This window comes from Triticum aestivum, chromosome 5B, assembly GCF_018294505.1.
Source record: "Triticum aestivum cultivar Chinese Spring chromosome 5B, IWGSC CS RefSeq v2.1, whole genome shotgun sequence".
In the NCBI taxonomy this organism is placed as follows: domain Eukaryota; kingdom Viridiplantae; phylum Streptophyta; class Magnoliopsida; order Poales; family Poaceae; genus Triticum; species Triticum aestivum.
The window spans coordinates 46,473,427-46,497,453 of NC_057807.1; the positions used below are offsets into that span (position 1 = coordinate 46,473,427).

Consider the following 24,027-nt stretch of genomic DNA (forward strand, 5'->3'; position numbering starts at 1 on the left):
TGACCGCCTCGTCCGGGAGGTTAATGTCCAGCTGGGACAGGCGGTTGTGCAACCCAGACATTTTGAGTATGTGCTCACTGACAGAACTATTTTCCTCCATCTTACAACTATAGAACTTGTCAGAGACTTCATATCTCTCGACCCGGGCATGAGCTTGAAAAACCATTTTCAACTCCTCGAACATCTCATATGCTCCGTGTTGCTCAAAATGCTTTTGGAGCCCCGGTTCTAAGCTATAAAGCATGCCGCACTGAACGAGGGAGTAATCATCAGCACGTGACTGCCAAGCGTTCATAACGTCTTGGTTCTCTGGGATGGGTGCTTCACCTAGCGGTCCTTCTAGGACATATGCTTTCTTGGCAGCTATGAGGATGATCCTCAGGTTCCGGACCCAGTCCGTATAGTTGCTGCCATCATCTTTCAGCTTGGTTTTCTCTAGGAACACATTGAAGTTCATGTTGACATGAGCGTTGGCCATTTGATCTACAAGACATATTTTGCAAAGATTTTAGACTAAGTTCATGATAATTAAGTTCATCTAATCAAATTATTTAATGAACTCCCACACAGATTAGACATCCCTCTAGTCATCTAAGTGTTACACGGTCCGAGTCGACTAGGCCGTGTCCGATCATCATGTGAGACGGACTAGTCATCATCGGTGAACATCTCCATGTTGATCGTATCTTTCATACGACTCATGTTCGACCTTTCGGTCTCTGTGTTCTGAGGCCATGTCTGTACATGCTAGGCTCGTCAAGTTAACCTAAGTGTTTTGCATGTGTAAAACTGTCTTACACCCGTTGTATGTGAACATAGGAATCTATCACACCCGATCATCACATGGTGCTTCGAAACGACGAACTTTAGCAACGGTGCACAGTTAGGGAGAACACTTTCTTGAAATTATTATAAGGGATCATCTTATTTACTACCGTCGTTCTAAGTAAACAAGATGCATAAACATAATAAACATCATATGCAATTATATAGTAGTGACATGATATGGCCAATATCATATAGCTCCTTTGATCTCCATCTTCGGGGCTCCATGATCATCTTCGTCACCGGCATGACACCGTGATCTCCATCATCATGATCTCCATCATCGTGTCTCCATGAAGTTGCTCGCCAACTATTACTTTTACTACTATGGCTAACGGTTTAGCAATAAAGTAAAGTAATTACATGGCGTTAAATCATTGACACGCAGGTCATACAATAATTAAGACAACTCCTATGGTTCCTGCCGGTTGTCATACTCATCAACATGCAAGTCGTGATTCCTATTACAAGAACATGATCTCATACATCACAATATATCATTCATCATTCATCACAACTTTTGGCCATATCACATCACAAGGCAATTGCTGCAAAAACAAGTTAGACGTCCTCTAATTGTTGTTGCATCTTTTACGTGGCTGCAATAGGGTTCTAGCAAGAACAAGCCACAACGTGATTTGTCAACTTCTATTTATCCTTTATAAGGACCCTTTTCATCGAATCTGCTCCAACTAAAGTGGGAGAGACAAACACCCGCTAGCCACCTTATGCAACTAGTGCATGTCAGTCGGTGGAACCTGTCTCACGTAAGCGTACGTGTAAGGTCGGTCCGGGCCGCTTCATCCCACAATACCGTTGAAGCAAAATAAGACTAGTAGCGGCAAGAAAGTTGACAACATCTACGCCCACAACAGATTTGTGTTCTACTCGTGCAATAGAAAACTATGCATAGACCTAGCTCATGATGTCACTGTTGGGGAACGTTGCATAAAATAAAAAATTTCCTACGTTCACCAAGATCAATCTATGAGTTCATCTAGCAACGAGAGAGGGGAGTGCATCTACATACCCTTGTAGATCGCGAGCGGAAGCGTTCAAGAGAACGGGGTTGAGGGAGTCGTACTCGTCGTGATCCAAATCACCGGAGATCCTAGTGCCGAACGGATGGCACCTCCGCGTTCAACGCACGTACGGTTAGCGTGACGTCTCCTCCTTCTTGATCCAGCAAGGGGGAAGGAGAGGTTGATGAAGATCCAGCAGCACGACGGCGTGGTGGTGGATGCAGCAGGGTTCCGGCAGAGCTTCGCCGAGCTTCTGCGAGAGGGAGAGGTGTAGCAGGGGAGAGGGAGGTGCCAAGACTTCAGGGTGCGGCTGCCTCCCCTCCCCCCTTTATATAGGCCCCCTGGGGGGAGGGGGGCGCCGGTCCTGGAGATGGGATCTCCCAAGGGGGGGCGGCGGCCAGGGGGTGGAGTGCCCCCCAAGGCAAGTGGAGGCGCCCCCCATCCTAGGGTTTCCAACCCTAGGCGCAGGGGGGGCAAGGGGGGGGCGCACCAGCCCACTAGGGGCTGGTCCCCTCCCCACTTCAGCCCATGGGGCCCTCCGGGATAGGTGGCCCCACCCGGTGGACCCCCGGGACCCTTCCGGTGGTCCCGGTACAATACCGGTGACCCCCGAAACTCTCCTGATGGCCGAAATTGCACTTCCTATATATAATTCTTTACCTCCGGACCATTCCAGAACTCCTCGTGATGTCCGGGATCTCATCCGGGACTCCGAACAACTTTCGGTTTGCTGCATACTCATATCTCTACAACCCTAGCGTCACTGAACCTTAAGTGTGTAGACCCTACGGGTTCGGGAGACACGTAGACATGACCGAGACGGCTCTCCGGTCAATAACCAACAGCGGGATCTAGATACCCATGTTGGCTCCCACATGCTCCTCGATGATCTCATCGGATGAACCACGATGTCGAGGATTCAAGCAACCCCGTATACAATTCCCTTTGTCAATCGGTATTTTACTTGCCCGAGATTCGATCGTCGGTATCCCAATACCTCGTTCAATCTCGTTACCGGCAAGTCACTTTACTCGTACCATAATGCATGATCCCGTGACCAGACACTTGTTCACATTGAGCTCATTATGATGATGCATTACTGAGTGGGCCCAGAGATACCTCTCCGTCATACAGAGTGACAAATCCCAGTCTCGATCCGTGTCAACCCAACAGATACTTTCGGAGATACCTGTAGTGCACCTTTATAGTCACCCAGTTACGTTGTGACGTTTGGTACACCCAAAGCACTCCTACGGTATCCGGGAGTTACACGATCTCATGGTCTAAGGAAAAGATACTTGACATTGGAAAAGCTCTAGCAAAACGAACTACACGATCTTGTGCTATGCTTAGGATTGGGTCTTGTCCATCACATCATTCTCCTAATGATGTGATCCCATTATCAATGACATCCAATGTCCATAGTCAGGAAACCGTGACTATCTGTTAATCAACGAGCTAGTCAACTAGAGGCTCACTAGGGACATATTGTGGTCTATGTATTCACACGTGTATTACGATTTCCGGATAATACAATTATAACATGAATAAAAGACAATTATCATGAACAAGGAAATATAATAATAATCCTTTTATTATTGCCTCTAGGGCATATTTCCAACACATTGATACCATAATGGACGGCAAGCTACAAGCATGATTTCTTCGTGATGCTCCACTTGAACTTGCACAACACAACCTTGATTTGATGTCATCCTCCATGGGTTGTATGTGATCTTCCTCTTGATGCAAGCCCATGGAAGATAACCATGGGATCGCTTGATCCCTCTCGGTACATCTTCTACGCTTTGTGTGTTGATCAACTTGAAACACTCTCTGTACTTTGTCTTGATCAACCTTGAATCTTTCCAACTCTATTCATTTGGATGATGTAAGACCAATCTTTGGATAATTCCTTAATAACACCTTGGTCATCACAAACTCTCCTTGAAACCAACAAATGGACTCCAAGAAAAGCCTATGGACAAACCCTTCAAATATAACTCAAGGCAACCATTACTCCATAGAGATGGTCATCAATTACCAAAACCAAACATGGGGGCACCGCATGTTCTTTCACTCCTCCACCACCACATCGTCCTCCTCCACCACCACCACCTCCTCCTCCTCCTCCAACTCGTCCTCCGGATGCGCTGCATCCAGAGGGAGCCCCACGGCAATTCGGGCTTGCGCGTTGCCCGGATCTGCTCAAGGAGCTTGAGTCGGCGCTCCGGCATTAGAAATGGCTCGCTCCTCACCCAGAGGCGTGGGAGGTACTAGGTGGACAGGGGGTGGGGTAGAAAGTGGTAGCAGCGGTGGACAAGCGGAGAAAAATATGGATGGTAGGGTTCCAGCGCCGCCGGTCGACTTAAATAGCCGGACTAGGCACCATGAGGCCCGCCAGAGCAGTGACATCGTCCAACGAAAGAGACGAGCTTCGGACCGTCGGGTTTCCAGGCGTTTCCCATGGAACTCCGTCGTCAGTCCGATGTGGTGGGCGCGCTCGGGCGCCCCCATATCTGCCTCATATTTGGGCTAGATATGAGGGGTGTCGGAGCTAGTGTAAGAGGTTTGGATTCGACCTCTCGGTGATACAGTATATTTGATTCATCTCGAATGTATCTATAATTTTTTATTGTTTCATGCTATTATAATATCAATTTTGAATACTTTTCATAGCAATTTTTTGTAGGCCAACCTATTAATTCAATGCTCAGAGCGAGTTGTTGTTTCCTACATGTTTTTGACTTTTCAGAGAATCCATATCTACGAAGATCAAAATATACCAAAGATTTAATATGATTTTTCCAAGTTATGAAGATTCCAGAAAATGTCAGGTGAGGCCAGGGTGCCACACCAGGCCCCCACGCGGCCAAGCCAGGCGACTAGGGGGCCGCCCACGTGGAGAGGTCGTGTGGGGTCAATGGGCCCCTCAGTCCAAACATTTGCTGGCGTTTTGAGGGTCTGCATTGCAGATACCCTTAGCGGGCTCTCGAAAAATTGAACATTAAAAAAAAGGAGAGGTCAAAGATATCTATACATGAATTTGGTTTTTGTTGTTGTGGAGCTCAACTCTTCAAGATTCATCATGAAACTTTAAAAACATGTAGAATACATCCTTCTGTACTTCTGTATACTTTCAGATATTTTGTAAACTTTAAAAAATATGATTTGCAATTTTTTTCAAAAAAAAACACAGAAAGGGGCTCCAAAACACCCCACTCTCAAAGATGAGCCCTCAAGAGCACACAGTTTCAGCCCTTATACAGACAAGCCATCAAACCTAGTGAGCAAAATACGAACGCCGGATAATTCGAATTACACACGGCGAGTTTCCACTTTCCATCCTCTGTGCTGTCTACTGATGCCCTGTTACACACACGTAAATAATAATCATAAGTAGAACTCCCAAATATTCAAGCAAATGAAGCTAGCTCCTTCTTTCTGAAGATAATAGAAGTGACACTGATAACTATATCGTTCATATTCAATGATAAGTTGAAAGTAAGCCTTAGCAAGCAAATCAGTGAATCGCCCAGGCGATGGACTAGTGCTCAAATGTTGGTTCTATACCTAATTTTACGCTACTGTACAAGGTACTCTGCTAAGTGCTAATCTGGCGCTTTATAAGCAAAAGCTGCTAAATGCTAACTAACACACTGTACCCTACATTACCATTTTTCAGTTCAAAGTTCAAACTTGTTTGACTATACAAGCAACAAAACTTGGGGCATACTCATGTACAAATTCAATGTAGGGTTTCCATGTTTTCATGCTAGAATGGAGTTCTATGATTATATCATTATGTAGTCACTGAAAATCAATGATCCTAAAGTGCGGTTCTACAAATTAACCACAGCATAACTATAACTTAGGGATCAACATTATACATGTTCCAGCAATAGACCCCCCCCCCCCCCCGATGTATTGAGCAAAAGGATGAGTAACCTTCTTTCTCTTCGGCAAATCGTTATTCTGAATGCATGTTATGAAATGGTTAAGTGGAGAGCTTATTGTGAATCTTTTGAGAACACAACAGCAGTACATATTTCGATAAAAATAACACTTATACAGAGGATTCATATGAAAGAAAGTAATTGCAGTATTTGACCAGTAAACATTCGGTCTGCCAACACTGGTCTTTTAAACATTCACTCTGCCAACACTAAGTCTTTTTAAGTTTATTATGTGTGCTCCTGCCAAAAAACTTCACTAGACCCTCTACCAGAAACAAAACAAAAAGGTTCTTACCCAGATGTATCCCGTACACTTATTCATCAAGTACATGAAGTATGGAGAAGCATTTACTACCAAAGAATATGCCAGTAGACTTGCACAATGCAAGTGGTTGTGAATCCCATCTTGGGAATGTCTTCTCATCAGATCGTCAATTGGCACCAACATCATCTCAGAGAAAGACATTCCAAAAACACATGATATAAAATGCCCTTCCTTGGAAACTTTTCAACCGCTAGAGTATCTAAAGAAAAAGACGGTAACTGTGCAGTAACTTTTTAGTCAAGGGAGGAGGTCTGGCTCAGCTCAGTGAGTATCTTTCCCCTTGGTTGTATCTTCAGTGCCAAGATCTCTTCCCAAGCTGCTTCTCGGCGTGATTGAAAATGTAATGCTGTTTGCTTTAGCGATAGCTCTTGCTGGAACAGTCTTAACGCTTCTGGTGCTTCTGAGGGCATCGATTGGCACAGTGGCCTTCTTCCTTGCAACGGAAGCATGTAACCACTTGTGTTGATGTGTTGTCTACTGTAACCAAAGGACTAGACTTGCGGACGGTCTATGATTGATGTTTTGCGCCTGTGCCCTTCCAAGCCACACCTTACACATCGGACATTCGATTTACGCTTCATTTCTGATGATTTCTGGCCCTTCTGAGGGCATTTCTTGGCTTTGTGGCCTTCTTCATTGCATAAGGAGCATATAAACACTCGTGTTGGACAGCTCCTGGCCCTGTGCCCTTCCTGACCACAGCTAACACATCGAACAACCCACTTCATGTCTGATGAATGTTTAGCAGTACCAGGGCCCTGTTCTTCCAATACTTTGGACATGTTGGAGGATGTAGGTATAGTGCTGCTCTCTTCTAATTCTTTTGACGTGTTGCCAGATATAGCTCCGAGCTTCTGCGGACACATACAGGCATAGTGACCTTCTTCACGGCATGTAAAGCACATCCTTTTCTTCCCTTCTGTTTTTGTTTTACATGTTCTAACCATTGGACTAGACTTGTTGGGGGTCAGTACTTTTGCTTTTGAGGGGCAACACTGATCGTACAATATCGGCTTCCTTTCTGATGATTGTTTAGCAGTACCTGTATCAGGGTCCCGTTCTTCTAATTCTTCGGACAGGTTGGCGGATGTAGCTATAGTGTTGCTCTCTTCAAGTTCTTCGGACTGGCCGGGGCTGTTCTGAGGACACTGAAAGGCAAAGTGACCTTCTTCACGGCATGTAAAGCAAATTGGACTAGACTTGTTGGCGGTCAGTACTTCTCCTTCTGATTTTGCGTAATACTTGGCAGGTGTAGATGATGGGTTGCGTTGTTTTGATAGTGCAAGCCGCAGAGCGGCTTGGAAGTTCCGTCTCTGACCCTGAAATGCCTCAGTCAATACTGAATTCAAGGGGCACTGAGCAAGATAATGATCTTGACATTCACAGATAAAGCATTTAACTTGGCTTAAACGGCACTCTCCATCGTCATGATACTCGTCACAGCTTGAGCAACCGAGACCATGTGTACTGGTAGTATGCCCTATCTCTCCACAGCGGGTGCAAGCGCGATTCTCCAACTTGTTCTGCTGGCAACACCACATGCTACAGTGGCCATTTTTGCTACAGACTGCGCAAATGATTTTGTGCTCTTGGTCCTTGAAATGGCACTCAGAACTGTAATGTCCTTGGCTGCCACAGACCAAACAAGTGATTACACCGTTCATTTTGTCCTGGATGTACCTACTTTCCAGATCTTGTTGGTATGGGCTGGACGTCAGAAAGAATCGATCTCCTGAAACATGGAAATCATTTTGCCTCCCTGGCAAGGGGGTGAGTGAAGCACCATCCCGTGCAGGCCTCTGTTGCGGATAGTGGCCTTGGTACCCAAAGGAATGCCATGCGATCTGCTTCGCTGTATGTTCATGTTGGTTCTTCCACTTTCTTTTTGACCCGATTTCCTGACTCTTGGCAGATGATCCATTGGTTTTCATCTGAATTAACTGTTTCTGGACAGGTGTAACAGATAAGAGGGGAAAACATGAGACAGGAAAGAAAATGTAGTTTGAGGAGTATGATAAAATGAATGATATTCAAGACGCTGCTGTGTAGATGCAACAGAATATAGCCCATAGAGCTAAACAGCATCCACTGATGTGCATGCATACAAACAATGCCTCAACTATATAATATAGGTGCAAAACAATGCCTCAACCATATACTTGTGTTTGAGCATAAGTGTTGATATCCTCCTACTGCCGATGCGAAAAAATGTAACATGTGATGAGAGAGATTGTAACAGCATAATTCTGTGATGTACAAAGCTCTGTCCTTTGTAAAGAAAGAAACGACTAAACAGGGCAATTGCTTCAGGAGCGGAGATATGAAAGAGGGGAAAAAATAGTGACGGATGAACAAATAGGATTCAAGACCTAATCATGGGGAAGAAGAAGAGGGTTCAGTGGGAGGGAGTGCTCTGCTCGGTATGAGCGGAATCCAATCGCTGTTTCAACCTACCGCATGCACCAAATCACCTATCGAATTAGTGGATGAAGGCGAGATAATAATCGATCTAAATGGAAGGGGAATGGATCAAGAAAAGACGAGGGAGATACACGGGGAGATGGGGAGCGTAATGCCTACTACCTGAGGGCAGGGGAGTGGGTAGCGGGGAGCAGGAGAAGGGAGCCCCGGCGGCGGCGGCGACGACGACGGTGGTGAATTGGTGGCGGCGGGGTCAAGTCAACAGCTGGACTGCTCTGTTTTGGTTGGGAATTGAAGCAAGCAGGCCGTGGTGGGGATGAGGAACAGGGTAAATTAGGCTCAGGGACGCTGTAAAAAAAAGGCAAGGCTTTTTTTTTTGAGACAAAGCTCCTGAAAATCCGTTGGTGCTAGCGTGCGAGAATATACTTTGAAATATCAAAAAAATTCCAAGAAAAATTCTGTGTGTTCTTTGTCACATCTAAATGCTACATTTTGTAGGAAAAAAGATTAAACATTTTTGCATGTGCAAAAAAAAACACCAAATGTTATCTCAAAATGTCACCCAAAATTTATTTATTTCACCTGCGAAACACCGTTGTTCCGTTTCGCAGTGAAATTTTTAAGGATGCTTGCGACACTAACATGAACATCTACAAAAATAATCATTTTTAAAAAACATTTTCTATATAGGGAACTTTGGGGAATGGCGTTTTGGCTGCCGGGATGCTTGCGACACTAACACGTATTTTTTGTTTACTATTTACATGGGAGTACGCGCTCCCGGGAGCCAAAACGCCTTTCCTCAAAGTTCCTTCCTTCTTCTCGTCTACGGATGATAGTATCGGGCCTGCCCATTTTAAAGTGGGTGCTCGCTCCGGGCATAGCTGTGCTTTCAGTAAGAATTTCACCATTACAAGCCAGTCCTTTCGAATGGTTCCTTTTATTTTATTTTCTTTGGTTTGTTCTTTTACTGGTTTTCTGTGGATTTTCTTCTTCACTTTACTTTGGTGTCTTTGTTTTCTCATTGGTTTTCCTTTCTTTTATTTTTTCTATCGTTATATTTCTGTTTCTTTGTTTTCTCATAGATTGTTTTGGTTTTCCTTTTTCTTCTTAGTCAGGTTTTATCGGCTTTCATTTTTCTTTCGACACATGTCTATTTTTTTTGTCAGTATACAATGTACATTTTAGAGCACACATGATACAATTTTATGATACACGCATGACATTTTTCAAACGCATGACATTTTTTGAAATGCATGTTTTGAACACTTTTTGAATACATGGGAACATTTTTTTGCAAACACATGTAAACATTTGTTTAAATTACTCCCTCCGATCCATATTAATTGTTGCTGATTTAGTACAAATTTGCACTAGATCGGCGATAATTAATATGAATCGGATGGCATGAACATTGCTTTTTTACATTGTATAATATTTTTTAAAAATCATGGATTTTTTTTGAAACACGTGGTTATTTTTTGAAAGTCATGATACGATTTTTAGTGGAAATGTTTTAACCAACATGACTTTTTTTCTTACACATTTTATATATCATTTTTTAAATGCATGAACATTTTCTTGATATGCGGGAATGTTTCCATCAAATGTGATATACATTTTTAGTGGCGCGAATAAATTTTATGAAATTATCAAAAATAAAATAAAATGGTGTACACAATTTTTAATAATATCACATACATTTGCTTTTTAAACACGGGATTTTTTTCGTATTGCCACAATATATTTTTTAATCTTATCAACTTTTACGTTTTTTAGGGAAATCAACTTTTACTTAAGACCGTGCCAAAAAAAATATACCAGGTTAAACAAAAATGAATACTGTAGTTCGGTTTACTGTAGCGAGTGGTCCAAAACAATTCGAACAAATTTTGAATGAAATTGAGTTTTTCCAAAACGCCTACATTTTTTGAATGCGGATAATTTTTGATTTTTTTTCAAAAATGTGAATAGTTTTTTCGTTCCATTTTTTGAAATTTTGAACTATTTTGAAAATTGTGAACAATTATCGAAATTCCGAACAATTTTTCCTGTTTGTGAAGATATTTTGATATTTCTGAACATTTTCCAAAAGAATACAATTGCTTCAGTAGCATTCAATTTTGCTTGTTTTGTGCTGCCAGAAGCAACAGCAAATTGCTTAATGAGCAGCGTGATATACTAATAAGATATGAAAAGAGGGGGGATGAACAAATCGGATTCAAGACCTAATCATGAGGTAGAAGAAGAGGGTTCAGTGGGAGGGACTGCTCTGCTCGGTAGGCTTAGAATTCATTCACCGTTTCAACCTACCGCATGCACAGCACCAAATCACCTCCCGAATTAGATGCAGGCCGCAGGCGGGATAATCGGTCTAAATGGAAGGGGAATGGATCTAGAAAAGACGAGGGAGATACACGAGGAGCGTAAGGCCTACCTGAGGGGAGCAGGAGAAGGGAGCCCCGCCCGCGGCGGCGGCGGCGGCGGCGGCGGCGGCGGTAAATTGGTGGCGGCGGGGTCAGGTTAACAGCCGGACTGCTCTGCTGTTTTGGTTGGGAATTGAAGCAAGCAGGCCGTGATGGGGATGACGAACAGGGTAAACAAGGCTTTCTTTTTTTTCTTTTTTTTCTAGACAAAGTTTCTTGCTTCTTCTCGTCTACGGACCACAATAGCGGGCCTGCCCAGTTTAGAGCGGGTGCTCGCTACGTTTTCTTTTTCTTTTTTGGTTCCTTTTATTCTTTTCGATTTGTTTTGTTTTTCACTGGTTTTCTTTGGTTTTTTTTATATTTTTCTTCGCTTTAATTTGGTTTCTTTGTTTTCTCATTGATTTTATTTTGGTTTGTTCTTTCTTTCGCTATGCTATGGTTTCTTTGTTTTCTCAATAGAATAGGTTTTCTTTTTCTTTTTAGTCGGGTTTTATCAGTTTTTGTTCTTTTTCTCAACACATGTCTACTTTTCCTCGCTACACAATATAAATTTTATAGCACACATGATACAATTTTATGTTACACGCTAGGCATTTTCCAAATGGGTGACAAATAACTTTTTTAAACCCATGTTTTGAACACTTTTTAAATCCATGGGATTTTATTTCAAATACATGTAAACATTTCTTTTAAACTAACCCCTCCGATCCATTTTAATTGTCGCTGATTTAGAACATATTTGCACTAGATCAGTGATGATTAATATGAAATGGATGGCATAAACATTGCTTTTACATTCTATAATTTTTTTAAAAAATCATAGAAATTTTCGGAAACATAGGGATATTTATTGAAAGTCATGATACGCTTTTTCGTCGAAAAGTTTTAACCAACATGATTTTTTCTTACATATTTTATATATCATTTTTTAAATGCATGGACATTTTCATGATATGCTGGAATGTTTCCATCAAATTTGATATACATTTTTGAGTGTCACGAAACAATTTTCTTTTGCATTGTCAAAAATAAAATAGAATAAAATTGTGTGCACACTTTTTAATAATAATGCATGCATTTGTTTTTAAACACGGGATTTTTTTATATTTCCACAAATTTTTTATTTTATTAATGTTATCAACTTTTACTTTTTTCAGGGAAATCAACTTTTACTTAAGACCATGCCAAAGAGACTTATACCAGGTTAAACAAAATCAAATACTGTAGTTCGGTTTACTGTAGCGAGTGGTCCAAAATCGAATACTGTAGTTCGGTTTACTGTAGCGACTCCTCCTTGACACGGGCTCATGGCAGCGACAGCGGTGCTGGACCACGATCGGAGACTGACTGCTCGATCAAGAGCTCAATGTGCTGCCAGTACTCCACATCCGTGACTGCCGCCTCTGAGAAGATACACAACTGCTGGTACGGCGACTGCTCCTTCGCCACCGTGGAGGTCAAAGGCTTCGGAGAGCGATGCGGCGGCGCTATGATCCGTATCAGGAGCCATTGCTTGTCGGTGCGGAGAACCAAGATTTCTGCATGGTGAGGTGTGGACGCCGCCAGAGCGGAGAGGATCGAAGAGGTTGTGAGCTGAGAGGAGTGGGGCGGTGTGGTTTGCACAGCGTCGAAGTTGCGCGTCAAGCGAATGGATGGGAAGCCGACTTTAATGCGGCGGCTGAGTAGGCTTCTCGGACACCGCATCAACACTGAAATGGTGACGCCCGCTTGTTCATTGACACCGCTCTGACCGACATCAATGCCATGCGAAGTCGCGTCCGCATGCAGCGGCCTGACCAGCATGAATGTGCGTCGACCGCTTCGCGCGGAGAGGGTTCTTTGGGTGGAGAGAGTTTTTGGATGAGACGTGGCAGTCAGACACGTACTACATGTTATCAGTCCGAACGCTCGCAAAACCTCCTTCGTTTGCGTTATGTTTGTGGATTTCGAACATCCGTACGCGTTCACGAACAAGAAGGGTATTACTATTACATTGGATACAAAAGGCGTCCGGAAATGTCAATTCAAACGTTTGCGGTCTGACCTTAGAAATGCCCCGTGTTTATGTTTTGTTTTTCGAGGGGTTGCCCTGTGTTTATGTGCCCAAGGGGCGAAATTGGCAATGCACGAGGACGAGGTGTCTCGAAAATTCCATCCATCGGGGCGAAAAGGCGTTTGTCAGAGCTGAAAAGTCCCACGTGTTCGGCTCCCGATTCTAAAAATGGTAAGATGATGAGCGAATGACCGAAACGCCCTCCGGCCCTCCCCATCCTACCCAACCAGAATCAATGCACACACCATATCAGAGATCCATCTGGATTGGTCGGACTCTGGCCGCCGTCCGCCTCCGCCCCCGTTTGATTGAGCTTCCCCCGTCCGTCCGTCCTCCTCTTTGCTCGATTCAAATACTCCGTCGTCTTCCTTCCGCGGTCAGAGTTCGTTCGTAGCCTGCCTGCGCCTTCATTTTGCTGGCGAGCTACCCAGACAGACCCCCAGCAGCCAGCATTGCTGAGCTGGGTTCTGGCGGTGTGGACCTGCCTGAAATTCCCCATCTTGAATCGCTCGCCAGTCGCCACTACGGCTCCGGTATTTCCATTCCCCCCCGGCCTTGCTTGCTCCTTTCTTTTCTTCCATCTCGCCATTCCAGGAGTGCGCATTGCATCTAGTTCTAGTTGGCGCGGATGACGAGGCTCGCGGCGGCGCTGCTGCTGGCCGCGGCGGCGGCTGTGCTGGTGCTGGCGGGGGCGGCGGAGGGGCTGGGGGTGAACTGGGGCACGCAGGCGTCGCACCCTCTGCCGCCCAAGGTGGTGGTGCAGCTGCTCAAGGACAACGGCATCAAGAAGGTGAAGCTCTTCGAGACCAACCTGGAGGCCATGAAGGCGCTCGCCGGCAGCGGGGTCGAGGTCATGCTCGCCATCCCCAACGACATGCTCCACCGCATCGCCGGCGACTCGGCCGCCGCCAAGGACTGGGTCAAGCGCAACGTCAAGCGCTTCGACTTCGACGGCGGCGTCGTCATCAAGTAAGCCCAGCTCCCTTCCATTTCTCTCATCAGCCGTCGCCGTCGCCCTGCTTAATTTTCTACCTTATCTTAGTACAAGTGCAAATATTCGCCGTGATATTGCCACCAACCATTTCCATTTGGGTGTAGCACTAGCACAGCACACCACACAGAGTGGCGCACGCTTCAGTTTCATCCTCTTCTTCTTCCTGCACAATATTGTAATCCGGTGAAGATTTGCAGAGCATCAATGTGCTTATAGAATGAGGTTTGGAGGGGGACAGTGCTCAGTGGAGGAGGTTGTTGGGACGATTTGGTTGGTCCTGGTGTGCAACCCAAGGGATCATATTCTTTTGGCGGGCCATCTTACAGCATGGAATGGATAATTCAGTGGGGTGGCTGTCAATTGTCATATTCTTTATGTGGAGTTATGTCAGCAATTTACTATAGCCAGTACTTGAGTGTTGAGTTTTGGACATTTTCAGGATATACCGGGATGCAGGTTAAAGGAGATGTGTGGGTGTTGTTTGAAAAAATAGAGAAAGAAAAACATAGCATGTCTAAGAGCAACTCTTGCTATATCGGGGCCGATCGGCATAATAACCGTCCGTCGATATGACAATTTTGGTCAAAAGTGACGCTCTAGGACGATTTATACGTGCTTCATTGACAGTGGTAGCTTTAGGACATACTGCAATTCAGGATAAAGGAGATGTGTGGAGTTTAATTATGCCAATAACTTACTGTAGCCAATAATTCAGTGTTGAGTTTTGGACATTTTCAGGCGCTTACTGAACCTGCAACATGAAAGAAGTGAGTTTTTTCTCTTCAGGATGCAGCCTTACTGAACCACAATGCCGGAACTTGAACAGTAGACAAGAGTTTTGTTCTGATTCTTACTACTCCATGGTCTGCTGCACTGCAGGTACGTGGCCGTGGGCAACGAGCCATTCTTGGCAGCGTACAAGGGGTCGTTCATGAAGGTCACCTTGCCGGCGCTGGAGAACATCCAGAACGCGCTCAACGACGCGGGCGTCAGCGACCGGATCAAGGCGACGGTCCCTCTCAACGCCGACGTGTACAACTCCCCGGCCAGGAACCCCGTGCCATCGGCGGGCCGCTTCCGCGCCGAGATCTCCGGCGTCATGACGGACATGGTCAAGTTCCTGGCCAAGAACAAGGCGCCCTTCACCGTCAACATCTACCCCTTCCTCAGCCTCTACCTCGACGACAACTTCCCCCTGGACTTTGCCTTCTTCGACGGCGGCGCGACGCCGGTGAACGACAACGGGGTCATGTACACCAACGTGTACGACGCCAACTTCGACACGCTGGTGGCGGCGCTGGCGGCGGTGGGGCACGGGGACATGCCGATCATTGTCGGTGAGGTCGGTTGGCCCACCGATGGCGACAGGCACGCCAAGGCGTCCCACGCGCACCGCTTCTACGACGGGCTGCTGAGGCGGCTGGCGGCGAACCGAGGCACGCCGGCGAGGCCGAACCGGCACATCGAGACGTACCTCTTCGGGCTGGTGGACGAGGACCGGAAGAGCGTGCAGCCGGGCAGCTTCGAGCGGCACTGGGGCATCTTCCGGTACGACGGGCAGCCCAAGTTCGGCATGGACCTGAGCGGGCAGGGCCGCCGGGACGCGACGCTGGTGCCGGCCAAGGGCGTGCAGTACCTGTCGAGAACGTGGTGCGCGCTCAACCCCAAGGCCAGCAGGGACGATCTCAACAAGCTCCTTGGTGCCAAGATCGACTACGCGTGCAGCAACGCCGACTGCACGACGCTGGGCTACGGCTCGTCGTGCAACGGCATGGACGCCAAGGGCAACGCTTCCTACGCTTTCAACGCCTATTACCAGACGCAGAGCCAGGAGGACGAGGCCTGTGACTTCCAGGGCCTCGCGCTGCCCACCCAGACGGACCCCTCCACGGCGACGTGCAACTTCACCATCCAGATAGCCACCTCGGGGGCGGCGGTCACGCGGCTCGGCGTGGCGCCGGTGGCTGCCGCCCTGCTGGTGGCGTTGCTCCAGCTCTCACTGTCGTAGCTAGTTATCCTATTTGGCATTCCCACAGTTGATTAGTTCACAAGATCAATGCCGCTGTTGATTGGTAGCATTTCTTCTTTAACGCATCAGGCCCCCTTTTGAACTGGATTACAGAAGTAACTCGGTGTTTCTCGATTTAGGGCAGCCCTAGGCACCGGCCGATCGACCCAATTTTCGGTTCGTTGCCTAGTAGCCGCCAATAGAACTCATGGAAACCATGCATTTTTGTGGTTGTGGCACCCTGCCGGCGTGGTCACCACGGGCAGCTTCGGGTTTCTAGCATCTGCTCACCGTGGTTCTAGCATCTGGCAACCGCGGTTGCAGCACAGGGCCGGCGTGGTCACCACCGGCAGCTTCGGGCTTCTAGTATCTGGTCACCGTGGTTCTAGCATCTGGCAGGTTGCAGCACCCCCGTCGGCGTGGTCATCGCCGGCTGCTGGAAACGCGGGTGGTGCTGGACGCAACGCTGCCCCCGGACGTTGCAGTTCCAGCACGGCCGGTATGCATCATTGTACAAACCGCAAAGTTTTGAGATATAATCATAGTTCAGATAACGGGTGAAGATATATACGTAAGTGCTGTTAAACAAGGTGTCAGCCATCTTTTGTCACTAATATACTTCATCAGTAAAAGTAATGTTAATGACTGTCAGTGAAGAAATGTATTGGAGAAAACAGTAATGTAACTTGAGAGTAAAACTGCAGTCTTAGCCACCTAATTTTTTTTAGATAAAAGCTATCTAATTTTTTTTTCAAGCTGCAGAAAACAACAGTCCGGCACAACTGGATCAAAGGGGTTGTTGCCCAACTGTTTTATAAACAAGTGCATCTTGAAAAATGTGGGTGCAATGTAAATTGAGGAAATAGAGGCTGGGATTTAGTGACGTACTACACGTAAATCACTAATTAGCGGGATGAGTTCTCTATCCCTCCAGACTCAGGTTCTTCTCCTTGAGGCCTTGAGTTCCAGTTCACCTTGAATAGGAGCATGTGGTCGTTTCTTTTCATCACCTTCTAAGAGCTGAATAGACAGAAATAATGTACAGATTAGAAGCATGTTTCAGTCCAAGACTGAAGAGCCAAATTCAGCCAATACAAAATTAGATATTTTGATACATATATGGATCGAACGAAGTTTGTTAGTAGTACCTTTTCTTCCGCCTCGTCCTCGTCCCCGCCTTCACTCTCATACACGACCTCGCGGAATATGTGATCATGAGCACGTTTGAAAGCATCCCTCTCCTGAATGTATATGTTCGGGAGAGGATCAATTGAGGTTTATAGTGTTGGATAAGTGAACAACTAGTATTTCCTGAGGACCAAAGGCCATTACATATACATGTGTGTCAAAGTGCAGAAAACCTCTTATACAACGGGGATATACCGAAAAGGGACTATACACATCTAACATCCCCCCTCAAACTCATGGTGGATCAACCTCGAATCCTTTTCCTCCTGTTCCTGGTGCTGGAACCCTAGCCGCCGCCAGAGACCCAATGTTCCAGCGCCGTCCTCCGGCGGCTCCCCTCCGCCGGCGACCTCGGTCGTCGGTGGTGAGGGGGTCGCCGGATTCACGCGTGTGGATCGTTTTTACTCTCTTGTAGTCTAGAGTTTTAGGCTGTTCATCGTTTTTGTTTCGGCGGCGACGATGACAGCGCTGATTCTTCGGATCCTTCCTTGACAAGGCCATCGGTCCTATGGTTTGGGTTGGATTTGGAAACGAGTCTGTTCAAGCAAGGATGGCGTGGCGGCGGCGGCATCCTCGTGGTGGACCTGTGTCCTCGGGCTCCGCCGTTGCGACGGCGTTTGCTCCAGTGTTGGCGCAGAGCTTGGGAGGTAGTCCAGGAGCGGATGCAGATTGTAGTCTGCATCGATGACATCTGGAAGACGGAACATGTGCTGGGTTCGTGGTTCGTGGATGGCAGGTATGGTTTCCTTCCGCGACGTCTTAGTCGCGGTGGGGTGCCAGATCTAGAGTTCGATGGCGTGTCCGGGGTGTTGCCCCGGTCTGATTCGTTCAACGGTAAGGGCTTCACTTTTGGTGAGCCACCTTGGAGGTCCGCAAAGCTGCATATCAGCGATGGAGCCGCGTCGAGCTCGGGTGAGGAGGTGATCCATCATTCTTTTCTTCGGTGGCTGCTGTCGTGGTGCAGGAGGCACGTGATGGGCGTTGGTGTCAAGCTCAGAAATGTTCTGCTAGCTTTTCAGTTTTGTCATGTCGGTCCTTACGTGACTTGTACTTTAATCTTTATGATATGAATGAGACATGTATTACCATGCAAAAAAAAACTTATGGTGGATCAACAACACTGAGTTTGGAGAGGAAAAAGCCATGCCGCGCTCGAGTCTGTGCCTTCATGAAGAAGTCCGCCAACTGTAACTCAGAGGGCACATAGTGAAGAGCGAGAATCTGATCCTGCACAGCAGCACGCACAAAGTGGGCAGCCACACTGATCTGCTTGGTGAGCTCATGCTTCACCGGGTCACGGGCAATACTGATAGCGCTAGTACTGTCTGACAGTAAGGAAGTCGAGGTAGTAGCAGATACACCAAAATCCTAAAGTAACCACCGTAACCAGATCACCTCAGCCATCAACATAGCCATGGCTCACAACTCAGCCTCTGTACTCGAGCGAGAAACTGCAGTCTGTTTCTTTGTCTTCCAGGCAATAAGAGAGTCACCAAGAAAGACACAATAAGCAGACAGCGAGCGTCGATCAAAGGGATCACTAGCCCAGGTAACATCAGAGTAGGCCTGGAGCTCAAGAGAGCTGGAGCGGGGAAAGAAAAGGCGCTGAGAGATCGTGCCACGAAGATATCGTAGAACACAGAGGAGATGACTATAGTGAACAGAGGTGGGGGCTGAAACAAACTGACTCTGGATGTGGACATGATAGGAGATGCTAGGACGCGTAACAGCAAGATAGACAAGACTGCCGACAAGATGACGATAGCGAGTGGGATTAGGAAGAGGGTCACCATCGGAGGCACAAAGCTGAACGTTGAGCTCCATAGGAGTCACAACTGTGCGCTCATCATCGAGAGCAGCGCGAGCAAGAAGATTCTGAATATATTTTTCTTGGGAGATGTAGAAGCCATCAGAGGTCGAGGAGATCTCAATCCCAAGAAAGTAGCAAAGTGGACCAAGATCAGTCATGAGGAACTGATCGCGAAGGCGAGCCTTAACAAAGGCAATATAGTTAAGGTCGTCACCAGTTATGATCATGTCATCAACATAGAGGAGGAGAAGAGTCCGACCACAAGGAGACGTGTGAACAAACAACGCGGGATCATGATCACTGGGCAAGAAACCAGCGGCAGTCACCACAGAGGCGAAGCGCTCAAACCAGGCGTGAGGAGCCTGTTTAAGACCATAGAGGGAGCGGCAAAGTCTACAAACCATACCATCAGGAGTGTAGTACCCCGGCGGTGGCTGCATATAAAACTCCTCACGCAACTCGCCATTGAGAAAGGCGTTCTGAACATCAAGTTGAGAGATAGACCAATGACGAACAGAAGCCACAACAAGAAGAGTGTGAACAGTGGTCATGTGGGCCACATGAGCGAATGTCTCATCATAATCGCGTCCCTGCTTCTGCTGAAAACCACGGGCCACAAGACGCGCTTTGTAGTGCTCAAGAGAACCATCAGAGCGAGTCTTAATCTTGTAGACCCACTTGCAGGTGATGGGACGAACACCGGAAGGGAGGGAAACCAGATCCCATGTGCCAGAGTGCTCAAGGGCAGCAAGCTCTTCGACCATCGCAAGCTGCCATTCAGGCTAAGTCATGGCAGTTCGATAGGAAGTGGGCTCAGCAATAACAGAGAGACCATACCGAGCAGGAGAGTAGCGAGGCCGAGCACGGAGGTTACGAACCGGGGGAGGCATGAAGGGAGGTGCACTAGAGGTGGAAGGTGCATCAGGAGAAGCATCCTCAGAATGAAGGCGACGATTATAGTGGAGAGGAAACGGTGAGAGAGGGCGACAGGCTGGAGATGATGATGGAGAGGTGAAGGGGGAGGATGGGGAAGATGGTGTCAGTGGTGAAGGAGAGGGAATGAGAGGTGCAGGAGGAGGAGATGAAACAGGAGGCACATAGCAGGGTGTATCAGGGAGAAGAAGAAAAGAAATATCGTCCATAGAGAAGCTCGAGGAAGAAGGACGGGGGTAGTAAGAGCGAGACTCATCAAAAGTCACATCACGCGAGATGCGCAAACGACGACCAACATGATCCCAACAGCGATAGCCCTTGTGCTCATCGCTGTAGCCAAGGAAGACACACTCAATCGACTGAGCAGTCAATTTGGTGTGTTCTCGTGGGGCAAGAAGGACATAGCACACACATCCAAGCATACAAAGAGCTGAGTAGTCAGGAGAACGACCAGTGAGACACTCCATAGGAATACCACCCTGCAAAGCAGTCGATGGCTGAATGTTGATGAGATAGGTGGATGCAGAAACAGCCTCAGCCCAAAAGTGAGGTGGAAGGAAAGCAGCAATCATCAGCGCACGAGCCGTCTCAAGTAGATGACGATGCTTACGTTCGGCAACACCATTCTGAGCATGAGCACCAGGACAGGAGAACTGGGCAAGAGTATCCTGTTCCGCAAGAAAACCACGCAACAACTGGGAGATAAACTCACCAGCAGAGTTAGCACGAAAAGTACGAATGGGCGTGGAAAACTGGATGTGAACCATGGCAGCAAAATGTTTGTATATAGAGAGAACCTCGCTACGAGATTTCATGAAGTAAAGCCAAGTGTAGCGAGAGAAATCATCAATAAACAAGATATAGTAGCGATGACCACCTTTCGAATCAAAGGGAGCAGGGCCCCAAACATCAGAATAAACTAAGTCAAAAGGATGCTGAGATACCGACTCACTGGTAGGATAAGGCAACTGGGTCTGTTTGCCAAGTCTGCAACCATTACAATGTAAAGAAACATCTCCAGATACAGACCCTAAGAGGCCCTGACGAACTAAAGAAGACAAGCAAGAGCCACAGATCTGACCAACGCGATGATGCCACTGTTGGAAGGACGCAGACGAAGAGGCAGCAAGAGCATGGGAACTGGCAGGAGTGGTGGCAGCAGAAGGAACACGAAGCCAGTCAACCTCCCAAAGGCCCTCTGACTCATGGCGTCGGGGGCCAGCACCAACCAAAGCCTTGGTGCGAGGATCCTGAATGGAGCAAGAGTCGGTATCAAGAATGACACGACAACCAGAATCAGTAAGTTGGGCAGCGGAAAACAAATTCATGGTAAGGCGAGGAACATATGAAACACTAGGAACAGAAAAAGATGGAGTGGAAATAAGACCACGACTAGCAACAGGAAGAGGTGTGGCATCGGCGGTAAGAATATTAATAGGCGAATCAAGAGGTCAGAGAGAAGACAGCACAGAAGAATCAGAAGACATATGGAAGGAGGCTCCAGAAGCCCTGAACGGACATGCGGTGCCCCCATGTGTGGTTTTGGTAATTGATGACAATCTCTATGGACTAATAGTTGCCTTGAGTAATATTTGAAGGGTTTGCCCATAGGCTTTTCTTGGAGTCCATTTGTTGGTTTCAATGAGAGTTTGTGATGACCAAGGTGCTATTAAGGAATTATCCAAAGATTGGTCATATGAGTGTTGAGCTTATTGCAAGCATGTCTTGAAGAAGAAGGTTGTGTGATCATTCATGTTTACCTTCAAGACATCATCCAAATGAAGAGAGTTGCAAAGATTCAAGGTTGATCAAGACTAAGTCAAGAGTGAATCAAGTTGATCAACTCACAAAACGTAGAAGATGTACCGAGAGGGATCAAGTGATCCCATGGTATGATAAGCATTGTCCATTGCACTTTATGTACTAACCCATGGTCTATGTGAGAGTTATATGTGGGGTTAGGTACGTATCCATGGTCTTGCGTCAAGAGGAAGATATCATACAACCCATGGAAAGGATGACATCAAGTGGTGATCGTCATCAAGATTGCCGTGTGCAAGTTCAAGTGGAGCATCACGAAGAGATCAAGTGCTTGAATCTTTCCATCCATTGCGGTGTCAATGGACTTGTGAAGATGTGCCGAAGAGTGGCTCACCCATAGTGAACTATGGGGGAGCAATCATCTAGTCTTCATCGAGCAAACACAATCAAGAAAGGTGGTCCAACTTGAGGGAGTCAAGATCGTCTTCATCTAGCTCAAGTGGACCATGTGCAAGGCAAAGGTTTACCCTTGATAGGTTTTCTATTTTACCGGTCTCGTGGTGGTAGTTGGGAGACCGATTTATAAGATCGTTTGCCGTACTATCAAGGGGGGCTCTCAAGTTGGTAGCTTGATCGTATCGTTAGTAGAGAGCTCAAACCATTGCATCCTTGCATCATGTTTCTTGGTTCTTGTTTGGTTATCTTTGTGAGTCTTAAAGCTTATGGTAATCTTGATGACAAGCTTGAATTCATCAAAAACGGAGTTCACATGCGTCTTCTATGATGTTTTCGGCGTTGGAGGTTTTACAGGTCTTATCCGATGAAGGGCTCTCACCATTTTCTTATGGGACTTTTCTCATTTGCTTATTCTTGATATTTCTATCAATATTGTGTTAGACCATGTCGTTAGCTTTCCAAAAAACTTGGTTTCGTTGAATTCGGAGTCCGTTAGCAAAAGTTGTGGCTGTTTTGGTAAAGGCTGCAGCGGTACTACCGCGACTAGAGCGGATCTAATTTTTTACTACCGCTCCAGAGCGGTACTACCGCGGCTCCTAAGTGGTAGTACCGCTCCGGACCAAAATCTCGTGTTTTGCTCAGCAGAAGTAGGCATAAAAGTATTTTTTTAGTACTGCTCGCAAGCAGTAGTACCGCTACCATTTGCGGTAGTACCGTGAGGTCGAGCGGTAGTACCGTGAGGACGAGCAGTAGTACCCTCCGGCGGTTCTACTGGCCTTTTGCCTCCTCGCTGTTGTTTTTCAAAGGGGTTCTACCGCCCTAGCGGTAGTACCACTCTGTGCGGGCTGTGAGCATAACGGTTGGATTTTTTCCCACCTATAAAAGGGGATCTTCTTCCCCATTGAACCTAATCCTTTTGAGCTCGTGTTCTTCCCCCATTGTTGACCTTCTTCGAGCTTGCTAACTCTCAATCCCTCCATGGATTCTTGCTAGTTTTTGAGGGAAAAGAGAGAGGAGATATAGATCCACGTTTCCACCAATCACTTTCTCCTCTAAGTGAGGAGAACCCCTTGGATCTAGATCTTGGAGTTCTTCGTGTTCTTCTTTCGTTCTTCCTCTCATTTTCCTCCCTAGCATTAGTTTCTTTGGTGGGATTTGGGAGAGAAGGACTTGGGAACTCCGTGTGTCCTTGCCATTGCATTTGGTGCATCGGTTTGAGTTCTCCTCGGTGATACGTGGAAGTGAAGTTTGAGAAGCTTATTACTCTTGGGTGTTTGGGCACCCTAGAGCTTGTTCCTCTTGGGTGCCTTGGCGCCCTAGACGGTTGGTGGTGTTCGGAGCTCAATCATTGTGGTGTAAAGCTCCGGACAAGCGTCGGGGTCTCCAATTAGGTTGTGGAGATCGCCCCGAGCAATTTGACGGGTTCCGGTGACCGCCCCCAAGGGTTGCCAAAGTGTACGGGTTCGGTGACCGCCCCCAAGGGTTGCCATTTGTACGGGTTCGGTGACCGCCCTCAAGGGTCCCTTAGTGGAATCACGGCATCTTGCATTGTGCGAGGGAGTGAGGAGATTATGGTGGCCCTAGTGGCTTCTTGGGGAGCATTGTGCCTCCACACCGCTCCAAACGGAGATTAGCATCCGCAAGGGTGTGAACTTCGGGATACATTGTCGTCTCCGCGTGCCTCGGTTATCTCTTACCCGAGCCCTTTACTTATGCACTTTACTTGGTGATAGCCATATTGTTCTTTGTCATATATCTTGCTATCTCATAGTTGCTTATCTTGCTTAGAATTAGTTGTTGGTGCACATAGGTGAGCCTAGTTGTTTTACGTTTTGTGCTTGTCAATTAA

The 24,027-nt window shown here is 46.8% G+C and overlaps 2 protein-coding genes across 3 annotated transcripts; one reads left to right on the top strand and one right to left on the bottom strand.

Moving 5' to 3' along the window:
- Nucleotides 1-4,920: 4,920 nt before the first annotated feature.
- On the bottom strand, nucleotides 4,921-11,123 carry LOC123110315 (DNA-binding protein HEXBP). Of its 2 annotated transcripts, XR_006453290.1 has the most exons (3): nucleotides 8,712-8,905; nucleotides 6,099-8,074; nucleotides 4,921-5,216 (listed from the first exon to the last, which is right to left on the bottom strand). XR_006453290.1 is itself a non-coding variant. In XM_044530803.1 (2 exons), exon 2 carries the CDS (start codon nucleotides 8,057-8,059, stop codon nucleotides 6,620-6,622), a length of 1,440 nt encoding a protein of 479 aa, XP_044386738.1. In that variant the 5' UTR covers nucleotides 8,060-8,074; nucleotides 10,987-11,123; the 3' UTR covers nucleotides 6,005-6,619. The 2 variants fall into 2 exon arrangements, 1 of the variants encoding a protein (XP_044386738.1); XM_044530803.1 differs by lacking the exons at nucleotides 4,921-5,216; nucleotides 8,712-8,905 and adding an exon at nucleotides 10,987-11,123 and having other exon boundaries at nucleotides 6,005-8,074.
- A 2,108-nt stretch (nucleotides 11,124-13,231) lies between these two features.
- On the top strand, nucleotides 13,232-16,150 carry LOC123110316 (glucan endo-1,3-beta-glucosidase 8). Its single transcript, XM_044530804.1, has 2 exons — nucleotides 13,232-13,997; nucleotides 14,902-16,150. The coding sequence occupies exons 1-2, from the start codon at nucleotides 13,657-13,659 to the stop codon at nucleotides 16,028-16,030; spliced, it is 1,470 nt and encodes a 489-aa protein (XP_044386739.1). The 5' UTR covers nucleotides 13,232-13,656; the 3' UTR covers nucleotides 16,031-16,150.
- Nucleotides 16,151-24,027: the final 7,877 nt, after the last annotated feature.

Coding starts and splice junctions, on each gene's coding strand:
- LOC123110315 (XM_044530803.1), bottom strand. CDS start 8,059: ATGAAAACCAATGGATCATCTGCCAAGAGTCAGGAAATCGGGTCAAAA.
- LOC123110316 (XM_044530804.1), top strand. CDS start 13,657: ATGACGAGGCTCGCGGCGGCGCTGCTGCTGGCCGCGGCGGCGGCTGTG. Junction 13,998..14,901: donor GACGGCGGCGTCGTCATCAA/GTAAGCCCAGCT, acceptor GCTGCACTGCAG/GTACGTGGCCGTGGGCAACG.